The sequence below is a fragment of the Cetorhinus maximus genome, chromosome 30, assembly GCF_964194155.1.
Source record: "Cetorhinus maximus chromosome 30, sCetMax3.hap1.1, whole genome shotgun sequence".
Lineage (NCBI taxonomy): Eukaryota > Metazoa > Chordata > Chondrichthyes > Lamniformes > Cetorhinidae > Cetorhinus > Cetorhinus maximus.
The window spans coordinates 14,891,806-14,910,327 of record NC_135908.1 but is presented as its reverse complement, the minus strand read 5'-3'; the positions used below and the strand labels follow the sequence as shown (position 1 = coordinate 14,910,327).

Here is an 18,522-nt window from a genome sequence, read left to right as displayed (position 1 = left end):
CTGTCAATGTAACAGAAGCAACAACAACATCTGCCAATGTGACAGAAGCAACAACAGCAGCTGCCAATGTGACAGAAGCAACAACAACATCTGCCAATGTGACAGAAGCAACAACATCTGCCAATGTAACAGAAGCAACAACATCTGCCAATGTAACAGAAGCAACAACAGCAGCTGCCAATGTAACAGAAGCAACAACAGCAGCTGCCAATGTGACAGAAGCAACAACAACATCTGCCAATGTGACAGAAGCAACAACATCTGCCAATGTAACAGAAGCAACAACATCTGCCAATGTAACAGAAGCAACAACATCTGCCAATGTGACAGAAGCAACAACAACATCTGCCAATGTGACAGAAGCAACAACATCTGTCAATGTAACAGAAGCAACAACAACATCTGCCAATGTGACAGAAGCAACAACAGCAGCTGCCAATGTGACAGAAGCAACAACAACATCTGCCAATGTGACAGAAGCAACAACATCTGCCAATGTAACAGAAGCAACAACATCTGCCAATGTAACAGAAGCAACAACAGCAGCTGCCAATGTAACAGAAGCAACAACAGCAGCTGCCAATGTGACAGAAGCAACAACAACATCTGCCAATGTGACAGAAGCAACAACATCTGCCAATGTAACAGAAGCAACAACATCTGCCAATGTAACAGAAGCAACAACATCTGCCAATGTGACAGAAGCAACAACAACATCTGCCAATGTGACAGAAGCAACAACATCTGTCAATGTAACAGAAGCAACAACAACATCTGTCAATGTAACAGAAGCAACAACAACATCTGCCAATGTAACAGAAGCAACAACAGCAGCTGCCAATGTAACAGAAGCAACAACAGCAGCTGCCAATGTGACAGAAGCAACAACAACATCTGCCAATGTAACAGAAGCAACAACAACATCAGCCAATGTGACAGAAGCAACAACATCTGCCAATGTGACAGAAGCAACAACATCTGTCAATGTAACAGAAGCAACAACAACATCTGCCAATGTGACAGAAGCAACAACATCTGCCAATGTAACAGAAGCAACAACATCTGCCAATGTAACAGAAGCAACAACAACATCTGCCAATGTAACAGAAGCAACAACAACATCTGCCAATGTAACAGAAGCAACAACAACATCTGCCAATGTGACAGAAGCAACAACAGCAGCTGTCAATACCACACAAGCATTTACTACAGCTGCCAATACAACTCAAACAACTGCTGCAATCACAACAGCCTCCACCAGTACAATGGCACAACCAACTTTTCTTGTGACGCCCTTGGTGTTTAGTGTAATGAAAAATTTTACACCAGAGTTAGCTGTTAATAATTCACCTGAGTTCAAGCGGCTTAAAATGAATATAGAAAATGAAGTAAGTTTGCTTGTTCTCTGATAATCTATTTGTAAATTGGGTATTATTATTATTTTCTGCAGCCATACAAAGTGGATATCTCAGCTAATGCAGTTTTTAATGGACCCTTTTTTAATTTTTTCATTAAATGGTGAATTTCAGCTGTTTAATTTTGTAATTATTGTAAATGAAAGCTGTTTTTTTTCTTAATCTTGCCATATTTATGACACTGTGATTGTGTGCAGATGGGAAGTTCCTCGCTAACTCATTTATTATCACTCTTTTCTCTTAGTCAGGTGGTTATGGGTCTAAACCCCATTATGAATTGAGTAATGTAAGCAATACTCTGCCACTCCAGCAAATCTGAAATAAATTCAGAGAATGCTGGAAATACTCAGCAGACCGGGTAGCATCAGTGAAGAGAGAAACAGAGTTAACAGGATTTTCCAATTTGGGTTGCAAATCTGACTTTGGCATTAAATCCACGTCCTGTCCCCACATCATGTCAGAGCATCGATTTGTTGCTAGGTCGGCTAATTAATGGCCAGAGGGTGTGTATACAGTCTAATTTTGCAGTGTATGCAATCTCGCAGGTGGGTTCTCGAAGCTCGGGCAGTGGTGGGGGGGGGAGGGGGGGGGGGGGCAACTGGAGACCCCCCAGCACAACATCACCTGCAGCCTGCGATTGCAATCAAGGAGGAGAGAGGGTATCTCCGTCTTGAGGCACCCTCTCAGCATTTTTAACCGATGTGGAATTAGAAATGGCCTCAGCTGCCTGGCCACCATCATGAAAGAGAGATCTCCTGCAGATGTACCTCAGGATGATCCAAGAGCATGGTGCCTCCAGACTGACTTGAAAATTCCGGCTGACCTATATAAACGTCATTATTAGTCCTTTCAATTGACTTAACAAGTTATCCGATGGATAAGTAGCACTCTAGCTGTATTAGGGAATTCCACACCAGTCTGCCTCAATCTCCTCCCCAATTTATTCATTCGTTCATGGTGTTCTATGTGAAGGAAGGTCCTTTGCTCATCATTTACTGATGCTTCATCCTGTGCAGTGTTTTTCAGTGATGGTTGGCCATCGCCTTCCACAGGGAGAGGAGGCAGCTCCCAAGTTTACCCCAGCAAGAGTGGGAATTGAATCCATGCTGTTGGTGTTATTCTGAATCACACATCAGTCACCTAAACAACAGAGCTAACCAGCCCCCTCCTCCCTTCCCATACCGGCAGCCAAAACCCTACCCAACGTTTCAGGTCAATGATCTTTCATCATCATTAATTCTGTTTCTTCTCTGCACAAATGCTGACTGAGCTGCTGAGTATTTCCAGTATTTTGTGCTTTTATTACTTGAATGCATTATTCAGGCTGACACCTCAGTGAACTACTGAGGGAGTGCTGCACTGATGGAGGTGCCATCTTTTGGATGAGATGTTAAACTGCATCTGTTCTCTCAGGTGGATGTAAATGATCCTGTAGCACTCTGTGGAGAAGATAGGACAGTTCTCCCAAGGAATCAGCAACATTTATCTCTCAACTTAAGACCTAAAAAAAAGGGCTGTCTGGTCAGTTTAACATCTCCTCGAAAAAAAACAGTACCTCTGACAGTGTAGCACTCGCTTGCTCCTGCACTGGAGTGTCAGAGCTAGATTTTGTGCTCAAGTCTCTGCAGTGGGACTTATACTTCTGACTGAGGAACGAGAATGCTATTAGTTGAACGTTAAAGATACTATCATTACTGATAACTTGTAAGATGATTCCAACTAGATCCTAATGTATTTCTTTTTATTAAAGCTTAATGAGCCATACCGTAGAATTGCGCCTAATGGTTTCCAAGGATATGTGGTCAACCAATTCAGGTAGGCAATGGGCTCAGGGTTAGTTAATGAATCGAAGTTTTTCATCCACAAGCAAATGGTGGAATTTGGGGAAGGACTTCAGGAACTCATTTCAGAGTTCACCCCTGGTTAGCATTTTGTAACTGCACCTGACACTTGACATAATATCATTGAATGGGGAATGTTGGCATAGTACTCTCCTGTGATAAAAAGCAAAATAAACCAAAAATTGTCATACCACAGATGCGACGTGTAGATAGAAACTGCATTTCCTATCATGAGGAGAGGTTGAGTAGATTGGGCCTGTACTCATTGGAGTTTAGAAGAATGAGAGGCAACCTTATTGAAACATATAAGATCCTGAAGGGACTTGACAGGGTAGATGCTGAGAGGCTGTTTCCCCTTGTGGGAGAGTCTAGGACCAGAGGGCATAATCTCAGAGTAAGGGGTCACCCATTTAAAATAGAAACGAGGAGGAATTTCTTCTCTCTGAGGGTAGTCAATCTGTGGAATTCTTTACCCGCAGAGGGCTGTAGAGGTTGGGTCGTTAAGTATATTCAAGGCTGAGAAAGACAGGTTTTTAATCAGTAAGGGAATCAAGGGTTATGGGGAAAAGGCAGGAAAGCGGAAAGTATCAGATCAGCCATGATCTCACTGAATGGCGGAGCCGACTCGATGGGCTGAATGGCCTACTTCTGCTCCTATTTCTTATGGTCTTATAGTCTTATTAAAAATGCATGGATACCAGTTGAACGTATAGTGCACTCACTTGTGAATTATTAGGAAAACAACCTAAGAAAGATGGTGTAAATATTCTCTACCTTTGTCTTTGCTTGATACAAATCACATTGTATTGTCAAAAGAAGCAATATTGAAACTTGGAAGGCAGGACTTACAAACAGAATGTGACATAACGCCTAGTGCCTACAACCATTGTGATCAATCATTGATGCCTCTGATCACTTGATTTACACTTTCAACAATTTCCTTCATGAACACAGTGGGTGGGATATATTTTGATGTGTTGTGGGTGTGGTGAAATAAAACACAAATGAAAAAACAAGAGCAGCCATTCAAAAGCAGGCCAGTGCTTGCTGTTTTGAAAGCTCTGCTCTCATACGACAATGCAGTTCTCACAATAACCCTGGATGTGAAATGAAAAGACCATTGCAATGAATATATTAACAGCATTGTTGTAATTAATCTTATTTCAGAAATGGATCTGTGGTGGTGGACGGTAGTTTAATTTACAAAGCGGGTGCTGTTCGGCTATCCAGTTCAGAAGCGGTGAAAGTGTTGGTTAACGAGCTGCAGAATGACATGCTAGAGAGCCTGCTAATTAATCGTGCATCCATCCGGTCTGGTAGTAAGTATTAGATGTTACAAGGTGTGCAGCACATTTCAAAATGCAGGATTTGCCCCACATGGGTACCTGTGACACTTGACACAATAATGAGCAGAACTGAAGCTCCATCACTAGCCAGGTCGTGGTGGTGGTGGGGTGTTCTGTGTACTGTAATGATTGGATTGGGAGCTTTTCCAACATTCCTTCCAACACCAACAACAAGTATGTATGTTGGGATGAAGTAGAGCGGGAGGACGGTCATGTGGTATGTAAACAGGAGGGAGGCGGGTGGCATAGTGGTGTTTTCACTGGACTGGTGATCTGGGGACCTTGGTTTGAATCCCACCATGGCAAATGGTGAAATTTGAATTTCAATAAAAAATCCGAAATTAAAAAGCCTAATGATGACCATTAAAAACCCATTTTCATTAAAAACCCATCTGGTTCACTAATGGCCTTTTAAGGGAAAGAAATCTGCCATCCTTACCTTGTCTGACCCACGTGTGACTCCAGATCCACAGCATAAGTTGAATCTGAAATGGCCTAGCAATCCACTTGGTTGTATCAAACCGCTATCAAGTCTAAAAGGAATGAAACCAGACAGGTTTTTAACAGCACTGTGGGTGTACCTACACCACATGGACTGCAGTGGTTTAAGAAGACAGCTCACCACCACCTTCTTGAGGGCAATTAGGGATGGGCAATAAATGCTGGCCCAGCCAGCGAAGCCTACATCCCAAGAATGAATAAAAAAACACTGGCTTGGACCAATTGGCTGAATGGCCTATTCCTGTACTGTACGAGCAAACTTCTACTATGCTTTAACTCAATACATTAAAACCTTATTCTGCATTTGGCACCAGCTGTGGTATTCTGTGTCCTCTTGGACAAAAATTTGAACAAACAATATTCGCAAGCCTGTGTCAATCCCAACACAAATGCGGCCACACTTTTGCAGTTAATGAGAATGGAAGGGTTGAATTTCTGAATGTGCAATTCAGAGAGGGTCCTCTTCATTGGAGACTGCATATTGGGAAATTGTTGCCCTCTCCATTGGAGACTGCATATTGGGAAATTGTTGCCCTCTCCATTGGAGACTGCATATTGGGAAATTGTTGCCCTCTCCATTGGAGACTGCATATTGGGAAATTGTTGCCCTCTCCATTGGAGACTGCATATTGGGAAATTGTTGCCCTCTCCATTGGAGACTGCATATTGGGAAATTGTTGCCCTCTCCATTGGAGACTGCATATTGGGAAATTGTTGCCCTCTCCATTGGAGACTGCATATTGGGAAATTGTTGCCCCCTCCATTGGAGACTGCATATTGGGAAATTGTTGCCCTCTCCATTGGAGACTGCATATTGGGAAATTGTTGCCCTCTCCATTGGAGACTGCATATTGGGAAATTGTTGCCACACTGTCCATGAACTTTTCCTGAAATGCAAAAAAAATCTGTCACCAGAAAACTGGGTGGACCGTGTCTGCAGGTTTCCCGATCAGAATTCCTATTGTGTGAGACTCCCCACCAGGAGCACAGAAACTGTAGCGTTTCATGGGCCAGGATTTCCCGGTCGGCAAGCGGAGGGGGCGGGGTCCGCTCGCCGACGCGTGAAATGACGCGGGATGTTGTCGGGCGGAACTCCCGACGTCACCCCGCCCCGTTTCAATGTTCAGGTCAGCGGGGGCTCAGCCGAATCAGCTGTGGGCCCGCCGACCTGTCAATGGCCAATTGAGGCCATTGACAAAGTAATTAACATAATTAGTGGACCTGCTCATCCAACCTTAAGGTCGGCGGGCAGGCCGGGAGCCCTAGCGGGCTAAAGAAAAAGCATGAAAACCTCATCCACGGTCGGGATGAGGTTTCATGTAGGTTTTAAAATTTTAAATAAAATTGCCAAAGTGATGGACATGTCCCAACTTATGTGACAGTGTCACATGAGGGGACGTGTCAGGGAAGCTTACTTCCTCTGTTTTTAAAATTTTTTCAGACAGGAGCCAATCTCCCTGAGGCAGCACTTAGCCTCAGGGAGATGAGTGCACTCTTTCACTCGCACGCGCACAAAAGAGCGCACTCTCGGCTCAGGGAACCCTCCCCTGCCCACATAGGGCTTCCTTGCGGAAGTCACACTGGGGCGAGCCTTAATAGGCCCGCCCACATAAAATGGCGGCGCGCCCAATCCTAAACTTCCCCCTTGACGGTGGGGGGGTGGGGGTGGAGGGAATTCTGCCCATGATCTACTTTATTAGCTGAATGTGCTTTAATATCTATTATCTGTTTTTCAGATATCACTGAGAACAACCTGCAGCCCATCGATCTGAAAATCTCCTTTATAATAGCAAACAGAACTTTCACTGAAGGCCTCACGAAGAATACTTCGGATGAATTCCTGAGCCTGAAAACTTCAGTTATTAGCTGGGTATGTAATAACAAATTGTCAGTACTTCCATTTCAATGTGTCAGGCTCGTTTGGAAACCTCAAACAGCCGAGATCAAGAGTTCAGTTTGTCCGAATGACTTTCTCTTTTGATTCAACAGCTTGAATCGGTTCTCAAATCGGGATTTGATCCAAACGTACTGCCTGGTTCAACTGTTATGTTCAGGTACGTCCACTTTAATCCTGAGTATTTTCAGGTTTTTGGAGGCTGCCAATGATCCAGCTACCGGGGAGGTAGCCAAGTGCATTAGAGGTTAACATTACAGGTTAATTTGTTTTTTATTATTGAATCCCATTGAGAGCAAAAGGAGACAAGTAACGTGGTCAGAGTGAATACATTCCCTTGTGTGTTCCCCATCTTGAACATGGATAACTTGGTGCTTGAATCAACAGACTTCAGCCAAATTTGCCTACTGATCTCAGAACCTGCGAGTTAAGAATGAAAGTTTCTCCCCCGGTCAAACGTTGGAGTAGGAGTCAGCCAGACGAGCGCTCCAGCCTTTTCTGACACACGTTAAGATCTTGGCTGATCTTTACCTCAACTCCACTCTCCTGCACCATCCCCATATACCTGGATTCCTTTCAGGTCAGAAAATAATTACAGATTGCACATTAAGCCCATCTTAATTCATTTGTACAAAAAAACCCCCACAGCGGTGGTTGACTGGCTTTTAAACATCGTCCAGCATTTTTGGCCTTCATGGCTCTACTTGAAAGTCTACTCCATGTGTTGGTAACTTTTGGGGGAAATTTAAATATCTAGAAATAAAGTTTGCCAGGAAAATTGGGAGATGTGTGAAAGGGAGGGTTGATATAATTTCTCCCAATTCCCACTGTTAAAGTTAAAAATTAGCCCACATAATGTGAAGAATAATTTCTTAGAATCATAGAAAGAATCATAGGGAGTTTATGGCACAGAAAGAGGCCACTTGGCCCATTGTATCTGCGCTGGCTAAAAATCCCATTTTCCAGCATTTGGTTCGTAGTCTTGCAGGTTACAGCACTTGAGGTGAATATCCGGACATCTTACAAATGAATTGAGGGTTCCTGCCTTTACGACCCATTCAGGCAGAGATTTGCAGGCCTCCACCATCCCCTAGGTGAAAAAACCTTTCCACATCTTTCCTCTAACTTTTCTACCAATCACTTTAAATCTAAGCCCCCTAGTCACTGTCCTCTCTGCTAAGGTAAATAGGCCCCTCCCATCCACTCTATCTAGACCCCTCACTACCTTGCACACCTCAATCAGATCTCCCCTCAGCCTCCTCTGTTCCAAGGAGAACAACCCCAGTCTATCCAACCTTTCCTCATAGCTGCAATTTTCCAGTCTTGGCAACACCCTGGTAAATCTCCTCTGTCCCCTCTCTAATGCAATTACACCCTTTCATAATGAGGTGACCAGAACTGTACACAGTACTCAAGTTATGGCTTAACTAATGTTTCACATAGTTCCAGCATAACCACCCTGCTCTTATATTCTATACCTCAGCTAAGTAAGGAAATGATACCATATGCCTTCTTAACCACCTTATCGACCTCCCCTGCTACATTCAAGGATATGTGCCCATTCACTTCAATGCCCCTCACTCTCTCTCCACCTCTCAGTATTCGCCCGCCAGTTGTGCATTCCCTTGCCTTTGTTTGACCTCCCCAAATGCACCATCTTGCACTTCTTTAGGTCGAATTCCATTTTCCACTTTTCTGCCCACCTGACCAATCCCACTGATATCTTCCTGCAGCGCATGGCAGTCCTCCTCGCTATCAACTACATGGCCAATTTTTGTGTCATCTGCAAACTCCTTAATCATGCCCCCTACATTTACTTCCAAATCGTCAATACATTATCACAAAGGGCAAGGGACCGAGTATTGAGCCCTGTGGGAAACAGCCTTCCAGTCGCAAAAACACCTGCCAACAATTATTCTTTGCTTCCTGCCACTCAGCCCATTTTGTATCCAACCTGCTACATCTCCCTGTAGCCCGTGGGCTTCATTTTTTTAAACAGTTGGCCATGTGGGACCTTGCCAAAAGCTTTGCTAAAATCCATGTAGACCACGTCAACTGCGCTTACCTTCGTAAATCCTCTCTGCTACCCCCTCAAAAAATTCTTGCTATCAACATCAAAATTGTCCTTCATTCATTTGAACATTTTGACCTGCTCTCACAATTTAGTTTGAAGATTTACCTTTCTTTACCAGTTATTATCTTATCTGTAAGATGACCCCTTTCCTGACAGTAAAGCATAAATTTCCCCGGCCTTTCCTCACAAATCAAAACTCAAATAACAAGGCAAAAACAGAATTACCTGGAAAAACTCAGCAGGTCTGGCAGCATCGGCGGAGAAGAAAAGAGTTGACGTTTCGAGTCCTCATGACCCTTCTGTTGAAGGGTCATGAGGACTCGAAACGTCAACTCTTTTCTTCTCCGTCGATGCTGCCAGAGAGTCATGAGGACTCGAAACGTCAACTCTTTTCTTCTCCGCCGCTGCTGCCAGACCTGCTGAGTTTTTCCAGGTAATTCTGTTTTTGTTTTGGATTTCCAGCATCCGCAGTAGTTTTTTGTTTTTATCTGAAATAACACAGGTCAGACTTGGAGCTCTTCTCTATGCTGACCCTAGCTCTTGATTGCCTGTGTTTTGGAGAAGCAGCCTGGGCACCAATGTCTTTTCCAATGCATCAGTGAATACGTTTTGAAGCATTCGGTACAGTTGATGAACCCTAATGTTCAGTTGGTTGTTACCTATAGAAACATAGACCTGAAAGTCTCAACAAACTCTTGGACTGTGACAAAGAAAACAAAATGCCACTAACTTGGCTTTTGGCATAGTTTAATATTATAAGAAAAAAGACGTCTTGCATTTATACAGTGCCCTTTACAACCTCAGGACATCCCAAAGTGTTTCACTGCCAATGAACCACTTTAGAAGTATAGTCACTGTCGCAATGTAGGAAATGTGGTAACCAATTTGCACACAGCCAGCTCCCACAAACAGCAATGTGATAACAACCAGGTAATCTGTTCTTGTGACGTTGATTGAGGGAAGAAATATTGGCCAGGACGCCAGGGATAACTTCCTTGCTCTTCTTCAAAGTGATACCTCGGGATCTTTTAAGTTCACCTGAAAGGGCGGATAGAACCTTCATTCCAGGTCTCACCCCAAAAAGCAATGTTCACCCAGTACCACGAGCATGCACCTTGATCGCTGTCCTCAAGTCTTGGAGCGGGACATGAACCCCACAGGGCGGAATTTTACAGCCCCTCCCGCCAGCGGCATTTTCCGCTCCCGCCGAAGTCAATGGGCTTTTGACTGGCTCACTGCATTTTAAGGCCCCGCTCCTGTCGCGACAGGGCTGTAAAATTTCACCCATGGTCTTTTAACTCAGGGGTAAGAATGCTGCCAGCTGAACCACAGCTGACACATCAGTGTAAATGCTGCATTAATGTACAGATACTTGGCTAAGATGCACATACTGCACTGAAAAATTTCTACCTAAACTTCACATATGATACTAAGATAGGTATACTGCGCCAAAATATGTGTGATGCACCTTTGGATATATTGCATTAAGATATGCACCATGGTAAGTTACATTGCACACTGAGATTCACTAAGAAATGCAGAAAGCAACAGTTCTGTTTTAAGAATGCCAGTTTCCTGAGGCTTTGATTCCAATCCTGATGCTTATTTAATCAAATGCAGTGTGCTTGCCACTGGAAAGGGATGCCAAATGACTTAGCAAACATGAGTCCACCCAGCAACCAATCAACTGTCACATTTCTACTTACCTTTCAGCAATGATTCAACAAAGGTGCAGGTGCTTGCACGTATTCAGATCAACACTACCAGAGCAGAAGACCGACCATTCCTACGTGATCTGATCTTTAATAATGTTAGCAATTCAGAATATCGTATCATCAAATCCTCCATTCAAGTAAATGGTAAGTGCCTGTTTGTGCAAATGCAGAATTGCATTTGTGTGTAACACTTATCACAGCACTCAGAAACATCTTACTGTGCTTCATCTTCAAAAACAAATTGATTTAAAGTCCAAAGATTGTTGTCATCTAGGCAGACCAAAACAACCTTTCTTACACAGGAAGATTCCAAAAAACTGATCTCTTGAAACCCAGTGCCCTGTTGTCCAGGCAATGGGAAAATGGCTGTATTTCAAATAGAATTCCATCATTAAACTTCACCGCCTCTCTACCTCTGTCTTCCTTTCAGATATTCCTTACAACCTACCTCTTTGACCTGATCTTTCTTACCATCTCTTGACATGGCTTGCAGTCAAATTTTGTTAACATTCCTGAGAAGCATCATGGGGCGATTGCTATGTTTAGGGGCTGAATCAGTGCAAATTGTTGCTAACAGTTGAACCCAATGACAGCCCCCAATGTCAGATCTGCAAAATGGCATCTTACTACCACACTGGCCACTTGCTTTGATCTTAGAAGTGAGGCTTGAACTGTCTGACTTAAGGGCCAAGAATGCTACACATTTCTTGGTACAGGACTGTCAATGCCACAGTGGATGTTGGGAGCCCTGCATCCATTGTGTCCCTTCACCGTCTATTTTTCAGGTGAGGTAAAAGAGAAAGTTGGAGTGATGCCTGACAGTTTTTATATTTGCAATTGAGTGTACGACTCATGGACAAAGCACATCCCCATTCGCTAAACTGTTTCCTGTCAAGGAGAAAATTGTTCACTGGACCACATGTAGGGACAGTTGAAAATTGTTTCTTGACAATGTGAAAGGAAGAGCTCACCTTCGGATGTCGTCATTTATAACGTCAGGTTGTCTCAAAGCACTTTCGAACAATGAAATATTTTTGAAGTGTATTAACTGTTGTAACTGCAGGAAAGGACTAATTCTCTTTTGAGCTTGCTCTTCAGAAAGAACGATGACTAGTGAAGCCATGCTGGATGACATTAATGAGCATGTGCTTATCATACTCCTTGGAAGGTCCCTTATACTCAATACTAAATGTGTTGCCTGTTCCAATAAAACAGAGACCAGTTGAATTTCACACAAACTTTGTACACTAACATTGCGCAACACAATTTCACCCGGCTCCCTTTTAACATAACAAATGCAGCTTTGACGCGTTTGATTCATTCTTGCATGTATTTTCTCTACAAACCTTCCTTCCCCTTGTGCTAATTTTTTATTGCATTTTTCTATCAGCGTCCCTGTCATGGTAGATTGCTATGTTAATAGTCCCTATTCAGTTATATCATGTCAACAGCCATGATGTGAGTGCAGCCTCTGGTCATTAGGTGGCTCTGTGGAGTACGTTTCTGAAGATTCTCTTACATCCCATTCACCGGGCAGGATGTTACATGTCGGCGAGTGGGGGCGGGGCATAAAATGACGCGCGGTGATGTCAGGCGGAACTCCCGGCGTCACCGCGCCCCATTTAAATTTTCAGGTAGGCGGGGGCGCAGCCAAATCAGCTGTGGGCCCGCCGACCTGTCAATGGCCAATTGAGGGCCATTGGCAGAGTCAATTAAGTAATTAAAGGACCTGCCCGTCCAACCTTAAGGTTGTCAGGCAGGCCAGGAGCCCCAGCGGGAACTAGAAAAAGCATGAAACCTCATCCACGGGCGGGATGAGGTTTCATGTAGGTTTTAAAAAAATTTTAATCAAGTGTTTGTGAAAATTATGGACGTGTCCCATCTCATGTGACATTGTCACATGAGGGGGCATGTTTTGGGAATTTTATTTTTCTGTTTTTAGGTTTTTAACATTTAGAGCCAATCTCCCTGAGGCAGCACTTAGCCTCAGGGAGATGAGTGGGCTTTTTCGTGCGCGTGCGCGAAAGAGCGCACTCTCGATTTTGGTATATCCACACCCCCCCCCCCCCCCCCCCCGCCCGCACAGGGAGCGTCTAGCGCTTCTGTGCAGACGTCACGCTGGGCGGGCCTTAATTGTGCGCGCCCGCCCGCCCGCCCTTCAACTTCGCCCCCGACAGGGGGAAAATTCAGCCCACCATCTTGTTTTTCCTAAAAAAAAATAAGTCGCGGGGAATTTACTTGTCTATATAAACGGAACTATATTCCATATTAAAGAACATAGCGGAATGGGGGGGGGTGCTGAGATGAAGGGTAAAATTCCACTTTCGTAGCAGTGTAGAACAGGAAATAATGCCTCTGTAACTCCTTCGACCTTTGCCCCCAGTTTAATTTTCCACTGTGAACTGCTGATGCCTTCTTTGGCTCCTGCCCAGGTCATATTTCACATATGCCTTTCCCAAATGCCATTCCAGTTTGTGCTAAGCATTGATTTTGCAAATGAAAAAAGACCATGTTTGTTTTTTTAAAAGAGGTTCAGCTGTAGGTATACACTTAGGCCTGGTATATTGTGACCTTTCTTTCCTCAGGTGAAGACATTAAAGCTGACAAATTCCAATTGCAACTTCGGTTTACCAACCCAATTTTTGAACCTGCTCTGAGCAATAGGTCAAGTCCTCAGTTTGAAAAGCTCCGCAGATCCATTGCAATGGTGGTAAGTAGTGAATTTAGACCTGGACGCTGTGCGAAGATAACATGCATGTTCTAAAACTGCAAGATATTTTAACTTTCCGTCCACTCTTAGGTGTGATGTTTAAATATGGCGGTTTGCTATCCCCCCCCAGATTATCAGTAAAAAAGACAAGACAGTGGATTTATAGACGTAATACTAATATTTCGTCTTTGACCAGACATAGTCGGTGCTTATTTAGTCAGGATTTTTATGGGTTAAACTGATCCCATGTGATGTTCTGTCTATCGTCAGGTAGTGAAGCTACCCCGGGGAAATTGCCTTGCACTGGGAACTATCCGAAAATACCATTTAAGTCACAAACTTCGGATGGTTCCGACTGGGTTACACTATAAATGATATTACCAGTAAGAGCAGGTTGCCCACTCCCATTGGAGTCTTATTCACCACAAGCACCCATCAGGGATCTTTGGACATGCTCCAGGCAAATCTCCATCTATTATGATGAATGGGTGGAAAATGATAGGAAGTGGCTTCGTGATTTCAGGTGCTTGGAGTGCGAGGCTTGTCCTCGGGTCGCAAAGGAAAATAGCCCCTGTACCCTCCGAGCATTCTATCATGCTCCACAGCTGCAGCAGCACACGCTTGCTGCTGCTTCAGAGAGCCAACCCTGCAGATTGCCTGAGATCAACATTGCAAGATAGTCCTATTGGAGCAAAAGCTTTAAGCAGCCCAAGGGCCTCTGCCAAATGCAGAGCCACCATTCTGTGTGGCTATTTCTTCATTCATGTTCATGTCGTAATGGATGATAGGAGGAGGAAGGCTTGTGTGAGGGTGGGGGAGGCCCAAGAGTTCTTAGTGTAGTTTTAAATTCCACCACAGAGGTGAACCTGTTCCATTGTGAGCCCCACATGAGTTTTCCATCAGTTAAATCCATGCAGGATAGGTGCTGCAGGTTGACCCCTGTTGCTGAATTCCCCAGGTGCCCTCCCACCGTACAGAGCTCTACATCAAGAGCGACAAATCGCCTTACATGCTGAGGGAGGGGCTCATGGTCAGAGAACCGGATGCAGTGACCTCTGCAAGCATCTGTATTTCCCCCCTTTAATCACATACACCCCCTGGCAGAATAAGCGGCACTTAGCATCCTCGAACTAAACCTGTCCGAGGATTGGTTGCTGGCGTGGCTTAATAACACCGGCAAACTCGATTACTCTTACGAAAGATAGCAGAAAATTGGGTTGAACTTAAAAGTTTTAAATCAGATGCAAGACCTGACTGTTTGAGCCAGTGAGTTTGGAGTTGCTGCTCATTGCTGGAGCTCTGCTGGAATTGATGTTAAGTATTTTGACATTGTCTTCTTGTGCTGTAGATGAAAATCATCTTTGAGGGTGAATCTAACTTCACTGAGATCATTATCGATGAATTCAGGTAAACACCATTCTTATTCATCACTTGAAAAGATAGAAAATACTAAATGTCACTGATATTTGTTCGTACTGGGTCATAACTATACTGCGGCAGGGGGCCTAACCCCAAAGGTGCGCTGGATAATCGCCTTCGGGGAGGTTCCCAGGTAAGGTTTGCACGACAATTGCCCAGAAGTGCCAACTACCCCGGGCAATTGCCCTGCACTGGGAACAACCGAAAGTGCCATTTAAATCACAAACTTCCCATGGTTCCGACTGGGTTACACCAATAGTTCCGCAGAGAAAGTTAGAAGGATGAAGAGCACTTCTAACTTCTGGATGACTATTGTCCACACAGGACTCCCCCACCAGGACTCCCCCCCCACACCCTGATAACCCCACCCATGGGACTCCTCCAAAACGCCCCCCTCCCCAACCCCCTAGAGGTCTCCCTCAACCACTCCACCCATGGGACCCCCTCATCCCCCAATCCCTCAAGGGTCTCCCCCCCACCCCATGACTACCCCGCAGGATTCCTCCGCCCACGTGGGACACCTCCCTCACAACCCCCCCCCTCCCCACCCACCATTCCCCTCCAGCGGCTCAACTCTTATCCCCACCAGGCCCCCTCAGACCTGACTGGACCCGACCCAAGGCCCGACGCCCTACCCCTCGCCCCCCTCCCCCCCGAGCTCTGACACCCTCACCCCACCCACCCACCCCCCCACTCACTCCCAAGCTCAAACGGACCTGACCAAGGCCCAATCACCTCACTGAGGCCTGTCTACATCCCACCCCTCCACCAAGACCCACCCACCCTCCCCCGATCTCGTGACGTGCCCCTGACCCCCGATCCCCCCAAAGACCGCCAGACCTCTTAACTGCCGCCCCCCCCCCCGACCCACCAAGAGCTCCAGTTCCCCACGACCTTTGACCCCCCACTCCCCCAGCACGCTCCCCACCCCACCACCAAAATCCTATCCAGTTAGGTTAGGTACTTACCTTCTTCCTGCTCTGTCAAGGACCTTTATTTTTCAATGGACCTTTAAACTTACCTGGTTCACAGCAGCTGATGATGTGAGAAAGGAGTGTGGCTTCCTTCACTTCAACTCAGCTGGACTTTGACACTGGGCCCCGGGGACGGGTTGCACTGCCTGGATTCCGCCCGGTCAACACCTTTCTTTCTCTCTATATCTAGGACTGGATCTGTTGTCGCTGATACAGGAGTAGTATTCAGAAATGGAGCAACAAATCGTTCTAGCGTTATCCAGAAGATCGTTGCAAATGAAGCAGCATTCAGAAATGCCAATTTAACTTTGGACATCAACTCCCTTATCAGCACAAGTATGTTACCTCTAAAAATTATGCCCACTTCTCTTTGTACATAGTGCATTGTACATAGCGAATCTTTACTGCAAGGAAAGAAGCACTGACCACCCTTTGGGGGATGTAACATGAGCAGCCAATCCGTCACCCGCCTGCTTTGCATCTATAACTTCTCAGCGTGGTGCATGTCCGGAATGGGTTGCTTGAACGTAATGAGGCGAAGGTCTACCATCGCGGCATGGGCAGTGACCTGGCAGACTGCGCCGCCATGCATTGCTGTTTTAAGGGACAGAAGATGATGTGAGGTTTGAATCAGGCCAAATGCCTGATACATGTAGAGTTCACTGTAAAATGAACCACAAAACTTGTATTTATATAGTGCCTTTACCATAATGAAAGCTTTCACCGGAGCATTGTGAAGTAAATTTGACACCGTGTCACCCAAGGTGATATCATAGCAGATGACCAAAATCTTGGTTTAAGGAGCACCTTGAATAAGGAAAGCCAGGTAGAGAGAGGTGCAAAGGTTTAAGAAGAGTGCTGCAGAACTGAGGGCTTACACCCTCAGGCAAGGCCACCAACGGTGGAGCAATTAATATCAGGGATGCGTAAGAGGCCAGAATCAGAGGAATGCAGATATCCCAGAGGGTAGTAGGGCTGGAACAGATTGAAATAGGGAGCAGTGGCGTGATTTGAAAACAGGAATGAGAATTATTAACTCAAGGCATTGCTTAATGCCTGAACATGGGTCAGCAAGTACAGGTTGGTAACTCTTTCGAGTTATCAACAGTCACAGATTGTAACTCTTTCGAGTACATTCACAGTTCTTGGTTTCCGGGAGTGGGACATGAATCCACAACCCTCTGATTCAAAGGCGAGGGTGCTATGAACTGAGCCACAGCTGACACCTCAGTACAGGTTGGTAGGTGGACAAATCTTAGTGTAGGTTTTTATCTAATTCACTCATGGGCATCACTGGCCAGGCCAGCACTTATTACCCATCCCAAGTTGAGAGGGCATTTAAGAGTCAACCACATTGCTGTGGGTCTGGAGTCACGTGTAGGACAGACCAGGTAAGGACTGCAGATTTCCTTCTCTAAAGGGCTTTAGTGAACCAGATGGATTTTTACAACGATGGTTTCATGGTCATCATTAGACCTCTAATTCCAAATTCTTTTTGACTTCAAATGCCACCATCTGCCATGGTGGGATTCAAATCCAGGTCCCCCAGAGCATGGCCAGAATTTTCCCGTCGGCGATTTGGGGGCGGGGCCCGCTCGCCGATGGGAAAATGACGCGGGATGACATCGGGAGGAACCCCCAACATCATCCCGGCCCCTTTAAATTTTCAGGAAGGCGGGCGGACAGCGAAATCAGCTGTCCGCCTGCCGACCTGTCAATGGCCAATTGAGGCCATTGACAGGGTACTTAAAGTAATTAAAGGCCCTGCCCGTCCAACCTTAAGGCTGGCGGGCAGGCCAGGAGCCCCAGCGGGCTCCTGAAAAAACATGAAACCTCATCCACCGGCGGGATGAGGTTTCATGTCCCTTTTTAAAAACTTTAATAAATGTAATGTGATATTTATTAACATGTCCCATCTCGTGTGACATTGTCACATGAGGGGGACATGTTAATAATATTATAATTTGTTTCACGTGTTTGCGACAGATAAACATTGGCCAGTACACCGGGGAGAGCTCACCCACTCTTCCTTGAAATAATGTGAGATCTTCTACCTGAAAGGACAGACAGGACCTCGATTTAAATGTTTCATCCAGAAGACATTAATCGAATTGGTCAGTGAAAGCATTAGCTTAGAGGGACCCCCCCCTGTCATAAAGATTTTGTGTAAATTGTTACAGCTGGTGGTAAAGGCACAGTTACCGGTGTGAGACAAGACGGACAGAACCATGGGTTTGTGCTCAGAAAAATTCTCCACAATTCTGCAATACTTGTTTACATGCTATAATTTAAAATCAAGCATTTGAAATCAGGTGTTGTCAATGGTGCAGAGAACAAGAATAATCAGAATATTGGAAAAATGTTGAAGCATTGCGGTGGAGTGTGCAATATGCCCTTTGCTGTAAAGGAAAGCCACGTCCTTAATCCAACAAAGGAGAATTGACCTTTGATCCTTTGTTGGTATTTAATGGATTATATTGATTATATTGGATTATGGGTAGAATTATGCTTTTGTTGGACCCTCAAAATTGAGCAGTTGTGAGCCATTCAGGCTGAAGATCATAGTGGTTACTGCATACCCCTCGAATGGGTAGTGAATGGACCTCAGCTATCATTAAAAAGGGAAAATGACT

The 18,522-nt window shown here is 45.0% G+C and overlaps 1 protein-coding gene across 1 annotated transcript; it reads left to right on the top strand.

Annotated features, from left to right (window-relative positions):
- The first annotated feature begins 1,172 nt into the window (after positions 1-1,172).
- On the top strand, positions 1,173-18,332 carry LOC144669944 (uncharacterized). Its single transcript, XM_078532227.1, has 10 exons — positions 1,173-1,388; positions 3,166-3,230; positions 4,424-4,575; positions 6,840-6,973; positions 7,093-7,157; positions 10,785-10,930; positions 13,372-13,496; positions 14,845-14,903; positions 16,080-16,225; positions 18,202-18,332. The coding sequence occupies exons 1-10, from the start codon at positions 1,266-1,268 to the stop codon at positions 18,330-18,332; spliced, it is 1,146 nt and encodes a 381-aa protein (XP_078388353.1). The 5' UTR covers positions 1,173-1,265.
- Positions 18,333-18,522: the final 190 nt, after the last annotated feature.

What these genes read in the sequence shown, in the direction of transcription:
- LOC144669944 (XM_078532227.1), top strand. Translation starts at nt 1,266, where the DNA reads ATGGCACAACCAACTTTTCTTGTGACGCCCTTGGTGTTTAGTGTAATG. An exon ending in TGCATCCATCCGGTCTGGTA is followed by an intron (nt 4,576 to 6,839) that starts GTAAGTATTAGA and finishes TCTGTTTTTCAG; the next exon opens with ATATCACTGAGAACAACCTG. An exon ending in ATCATTATCGATGAATTCAG is followed by an intron (nt 14,904 to 16,079) that starts GTAAACACCATT and finishes CTCTATATCTAG; the next exon opens with GACTGGATCTGTTGTCGCTG.